Here is a 6423-nt window from a genome sequence, read left to right as displayed (position 1 = left end):
TTCTGGTAAGCCATCCTGCAGGGAGCTGTGCTCGTACTGTTCATGAAGTCTGTAATTCTTTAAGTGACTTTAAACACAATGGATTAACATCATCAAAGTAACGCACCTGGCCAAAGGCATGTAAATGGATTATGTGGATTTACAGTACATAAGAAATGTTTTCTTGCTGCCTTCAAGAAGATGTCACACATCTCTCTGAATCGATCGGCAGGTAGGAGTTTAATGATGTAACAACACGCCAGCTGAGCAAACTCTTAGTGCCATACATAGATACGGGAACATCTGCCTCAGCAAAACTCAACTGAAATCCTAAGGTGTATAGATGCAGTAAATGGATGTAGTATCTAAATAGTTACTTTGTAAAAACTGAAAAATTTACAAAGTGTGATAGGCATCAAACCAGGAAGGGGAAAGCTAAGAAATCCAAACAGCACCTTTTCCTCTTAATACAAGAAGGAAAATGGTAAACTATTTCCACCTGTTATTCCAGTACTTCTTTTAGGATCTTCTACTTATTGGCTTAGTAAAATCCATTGGAAGACACATCCACTTGAGTACTTCTTAATGGATTCAATCCAATATGGTACATACAGTATAATCCACACTGTTACACCTTAAACCTTCAGCCCTACTATGTGCAGAATCCCCCTGATGTCTAAGTGCATAAACCAATGTAATGTGGAGTGTTGGTAACCAGGAGTGCACGTAGTGTGAAAAGAGGCCAGCTTATTGGCATAAAAATTGTGATTTCTGTGGCAGATGGATACTTGTTGGCATGATTTTGTTGAGTTGTTTGTCTTGAAAAATCAGCACAACAGCAGTGGCAGAAACAGCAGCAAACAGTTGAGTCCAGGAAGCTGAGAGGCAAAGCTTGTTACGTTACAGTCATCACTGTAGCAACAGTGAACTTTGACACCAGGTGCTCTGTAGCCCTGGCTGCTGGCCTGGCTACAGAAAGACTTGTAGGAACATGACTTCATCACCCCACCTGACAAACAGACAGAAATAGGTGTTATTTGCATATATTTAGCAAGTGTCCTACATAAGCCAACCATTAACCAAGGTAAATCTGTCATGGTGCCACGAGCACATGGTGTCTTAATTAAATAAGGATAATCATTAAGCAGGAGCACAAAGCTCTTCATTCTCTGAAAAACCTCAGACCCCCTGTTGACTGATATTTCCAAATAAAATAGCCTGTCTTCTATTAAACACACACATACAGAATCAGTACAGATGTAATTTTATGTTTTGTTTCTAAGAAATAGGTGAAAAGTAATTTGGGCTATAAAAAAGGGAACAAGAAAGGTAAGAAAGAAAAAAAATGTCACTGTTGGACTTACTGTCATGGCCGACCACTACAGCACAAGCATCAGAGTAGCTGGGACAAGACCTGGAGCCTTGCTGGTTACAGTCATTATTATTGGAGCCCATGCAGGTATAGCACCTCAAAGCTTCAACTGAATGAGACAGAGAAGAAGAAAATATGCTACAGTAAATTTTTACACAGCACCGCGTTGAATAAAGGAACATTTTAAATGGTGTTACAGTGAAACAGTTGTACAACAGTGCTGGTTTCAAAATACTAGCATTATTTTATTCTTAAGCAGAACCTAGTTTAGGCAGTTTATGATAGTAACATTAGTTTCCCCACCAAATATTAATAAAATAAAGACATGCATTGCCAGTGTTTTTCTGTCAAGACACAAATTGTCAAAGCATGTTATTTGGGGTGGAACAAGGAATTAAAATGGTTTGCCAACTGCAAAGTCAGTGGTTTGGACTCCAGCTTCCACGGTTCACATTTCAGTGAAAAAGCTGAAAAACACCTCAGTAAACTCAACATTTTTTCCCACCCATTCATTGTGTGCATGATAGTAAAAGACACTGCGTATATACACACTGTAAAACTGTAAAAAACAAAATCATATAAAAGACTGAATATGGCTTTTGGGAAGGTGAGTGGGTCAACAAGATTATAAAAGCATTGTATAAATGCAATCCCTTTACTGTATAAATTCATCCCATTTAATACAGTTTTATTTAAAATCCCCATATTTGGGATTATTATTGGTGATTTGTAAGACAATCATCAGCTTGCATTGTAAATAACTCAACTGTCTTTTTTAAAATGACAAATTCAGTGTTTACATTAGTTAAGTTAATGCAGTGTCCATGAGGGCCTGGCCTAGAACCTGTAAAGCCCGGAGGAAGCAAACACTTGTCTCAGTGCTCCAGCTGTTGAGCGTGAGCAGATGAGTAAGAGAGCAAGTGTTTGCAAGAGGTTTAATTTTCTAATATCTGTTAATAGATGATCTACCTAATATGCATGCATGTGCATGCCTTGTAAATTTCTGATGTGTAACATATGACTGACATAAAACACTGAGACTAAAGTCAAGAGAGAGAACTAAATATTCACAGAAATATCCCCAAATCAAAGAGAGATACAGTAATTTACTTGTTTTTAAAAAAATCACACACACACACACACACACACACACATTTTTATAAATTTCAGCTAATGTTTCAGCAAACCAGTTCAGCAGATAAAACACATGTTTTTCTTAAGCTCTACAAAGGAAAAAGCATTGCTAGAGAAATAGCTCAACTTTGAAATACTACAGATTTAAATACTTTCTTTTGAATCATCCACCCCTCTCTAAATTCTAGACAAGCAGCCTTGAATTCAGCTTCCTAAGAGGATCATGAGCTAGAGTCACCAAAAGCTTCAAAAGTTCTTTCCTTTAGCACATCTCTTCTACTGGCCATCAAAGTAATTTCCTCGAACTTCAAATGTCTTGTCAGACTCACAAAGCTTTGTTTCTGTACAGGTGCAGACCAGAGAGATGTTGTTTGAAAAATCTAACAAAGCATATAACCGTGATAATAAATGAGTATCAAGTAACTTACTTTGACAGTAAAAAAAAAAAAAAGAGAGAGAGAGAGAGACAATTTAAACCTTTCAAAGTTATTGATTTTTCTTTCTGCTCATGTTCTTATCTATGTTATCACATGGAATACAAATACCTCCTGCAGTTTGTAGTTGACCCCAATATTTCCACACTGCACAGCTGGTCTACACACATGCTATTAAGTACTAGCCTTCAGGCCTATTAAGAGATTAGCTGCTGGGATTGAATGCTAGTTACAGTTTAGGATGATTGACTGAAGGGAGGTAAAACTCAAGAAAAATCAATGCCGAAATGAACAATTATCAAACAATACATGCATTAAGTTTTATTGTAAGTTGCTGATGCTGAACTGATTATTTATTTAATATGAAACACGCAAGGCTTTTCCTTGGAGTAAAAGATAGCTGTTGTGTTCTTGTGTCCAATATTTACTTTCCTGATGTCAGAGTTTAAAGCAAGCCATCTACTCAATAGTCTCCTGTCTCTCAAGAGAAGACAAATACACAGAAAAAGATAGAAATGTAGAGGAGTGACTGAAGGAAGATGGGTTATTACTGGGCTTGTCAAAGAATATAGTAAAGACAGGATAAAAAGGGCAATTTATATATGCATTAAACAAAATCTTACTGTTAGTTGCTTGCTGGACCAAAAACATCAAGAGCAGCAGACAATTCTGGGCAGCTTTCATGGTGCTGGTGGTCCACGCTCCTCCTGATCACACAATAAAAAGCAGGTTGTTTGTTCCCTTCAGCTTAATCTAGGCTATCAAAGAAGCTAATATCTACTCCTGCACTGACCATGAGATTACCAGACCCTCCAGAGGGGACCTTTAGGCTGTGCTAAGTGATAATTACCTCTTCCTCAGCCTGGATAGGCAAAAGACATACACTATGCTCCATCCTAAACCTCTCACGTTTACACATTGCTGTGGCCACACCCATCATGAATCTGGCTCTTCCCTTTCTTGGTACCGTCCATACTTGCTTGTATCACTCTGATGCACCAGGATTGAGCAGTAAGAATATTAACTGGCAGCTTCTTGGTTAATTTTCCACAAGATGATAATATTAGATGTAATTTTACCTATATGAAACTAATGTGACTTAATGTGTCATAATTTCCCCATTAGTGATCTGTTATAAAAGCTGAACATTTGTAAATATTACAGAGTCAGAGTTAGAGTCAGAAGTTCCAAAAAACTGCAGTACATTTTTACAAGTCTGTCTTAGTGTTAGGATACAAGATACTGCAACAACAAATTTGCCAAAAACTGATTGCTTTAATAATCTAAAACTTTAATAAACAAATCTTTTAGTTTATATATATTCTACAGCCCTGTCAGATAAAACTTTTTCAATCACACCACTCATTGTGTGAAAAGTAGGTCCTTTCAAACTGATTTAATGTGCAAAGAACCTTTAAATAAACATAAGATTGAATTATACTGAAATTGGTATTAAGTATAAAGGTCTTATATTTAGTATTAACACTGCAACCAGCTGAGAGGCAGAGACTTTTTTTGAAGCATCAAAGCATTGGCAGGCAGACCAGTCAAGCCCTTTGTTGATGCTTCTTTTATACCCAACCCTGTCACCCTCACACCATAGAATAATCTGCTGTTTGTAGATTCCCAAATGCTATTATTTGCATATTATGTACATTTTTTTTTCTTTTCTTAATTGAAAATAATTTTGTTCTCATGTTTCTTAAATACATGTTTAAACCAATTAAACTAAAGATTTAAGTTTTTGCATGTTTGGAAAAACAAAATTCTGGAAATGGGGCTTGTATTTTAGTGTTTATTTAGTTAATAAATCTTTACATGTAAATTTATATCTTTGAAAAACCCTAACTTTCAGTTAGAAAAATCATAGAGCTTTCATTTGACATAAAATAGAACAACCAATTTGAAGTTGCAATTTTAATCTCCAATATTCAATTAAGATGAACGATTTCATGGGAGGACAGCATGATGTTTCTTCCAAGTAGGCAGGTTCCCAATTTATATAGTGGATTCAGCTCTTTGTGTGCCCATGTGGAATTTCTCCAGGCCCAAAAAGATGCATGCAAGGTTACTTGGTGATTTTACATAGTAAGTGTTCACATACATGGCTGTGTCTCCCTGTTAGCCCTGCAATGGACTGGTGACCAGTTCAGGGTTTAACCCACTTCTCCCCTGCTGACAGCTGGGATGAGATTCAGCTTCTCCACTACTTTGAACAGGATAAAATGGTTTTTAGATGATAGATGCATGTACATTCCCAAAGGGGAACACATATGGGAATTACTCTTAGAAAAAGGGAGAAATGAGGCAGTGAAAAACCCCATCAGCAGCCTTAAAAGTGCATTATTGCAAAATTTACAAACCTGCATCATAAAATTCCAAGGAACAAAAATGCAAAAAATATGTTCACAGCACTCTATGTCCAACACCTCATACAACACAAGGGACCATCTGACATTTAAAGGACATGTTTTGGAGAAAAGGAAAAAAAAGGAGTAAACATTAAGCTTTATTGCCATCTTTTATTGCACTTTGTAAGCTGATGCTATACAGTAGCTGTGCAGAGAAGTTACTTCTCAGTGTGACAAACAACCACTGCAAGACTAGAACATATTCATTCAAAATTAAACAATTCCTGGTCACAACTGAACACAGTCACGATTAGTTTGCTTTATATCAAAATAAATCCAAAAAATAAAGATCCACAATTTCATCAAAAAAGCTATGACAAGTATGAGACACATATCTACATGGTTACATGACGGCAGCAGGGTGAGGATGACAATACCTATATCAAAAATGCAGATCAGTCTTGAAATATCCTAAAGTACAGTATATACAAACATTAACACAAGGTTTTTTTTCTCTCTCACATGCAAGAAGTTATTGTGATAGTTTGGGCTCTGTTAGAAGTGTATATACCTTTAATGAATAAATCTAAATCTCTGGTACTCATTTTCAAAATCTATCTTTGTCTTGCATCAAGAGGAGACAATAAGAGGAGTAGGTAAACAGTCTTCTCCCTCAGTGGCTGTCATGGCAACATCATAACACATAATTTAACCCACAAACAACTCTTGCACTATCTCATTATCATACATACATTCACACATACAGACCCACTCATTAGTGATATGATAAATTTTCTAGAACTTTTAACCAGACCCCCAATACAGTACGATACAGTGACACATCAAAAATGTACAAAATAATTAAGAGGAAGTCATTCTCCTGGATCCTGTACACACCGAATCAGCAGAAAGTCAAATCCCAAGACCTCTTTGGCCTTAGATGTCCATGATTTATTTGAAGAGTGTTCCACTTCATTTTCTAACCACCAGTTTTTTCTGTGTGATTTGGTCGTGATTTGGCTGCTAACTCTTCCCCATCTTGGCGATCAGTTCGTCACAGATCTTCGTCAACTCTTCAATCTCTTTGTTCTACAAGACATTTGTAAAAAAAAAAAAACATCTCAGTTTATATATCTGGATATTATAGATATTT

General features: G+C 36.5%; 2 protein-coding genes across 11 annotated transcripts in view; both read right to left on the bottom strand.

Annotated features, from left to right (window-relative positions):
* Positions 1-606: 606 nt before the first annotated feature.
* On the bottom strand, positions 607-3612 carry ly6pge (lymphocyte antigen 6 family member pge). Its single transcript, XM_042011233.1, has 3 exons — positions 3543-3612; positions 1344-1460; positions 607-988 (listed from the first exon to the last, which is right to left on the bottom strand). Exons 1-3 carry the CDS (start codon positions 3601-3603, stop codon positions 807-809), a joined length of 360 nt encoding a protein of 119 aa, XP_041867167.1. The 5' UTR covers positions 3604-3612; the 3' UTR covers positions 607-806.
* A 1809-nt stretch (positions 3613-5421) lies between these two features.
* Positions 5422-6423, bottom strand: part of tacc2 (transforming, acidic coiled-coil containing protein 2) — a 35024-nt gene continuing 34022 nt past the window's right edge. For all 10 annotated transcript variants that reach the window (XM_042009928.1, XM_042009922.1, XM_042009925.1 and 7 more), the window contains one exon: positions 5422-6359. In XM_042009928.1, coding sequence (XP_041865862.1) covers positions 6294-6359 — 66 coding nt within the window. In that variant the 3' untranslated portion in view covers positions 5422-6293. The remainder of the gene's footprint in view (positions 6360-6423) is intronic.

This window comes from Melanotaenia boesemani, chromosome 16 (genome assembly GCF_017639745.1).
Source record: "Melanotaenia boesemani isolate fMelBoe1 chromosome 16, fMelBoe1.pri, whole genome shotgun sequence".
Taxonomy (NCBI): Eukaryota; Metazoa; Chordata; class Actinopteri; order Atheriniformes; family Melanotaeniidae; genus Melanotaenia; species Melanotaenia boesemani.
Note: the sequence above shows the minus strand (reverse complement) of the source record. Positions and strands in the feature narration are given on the sequence as shown.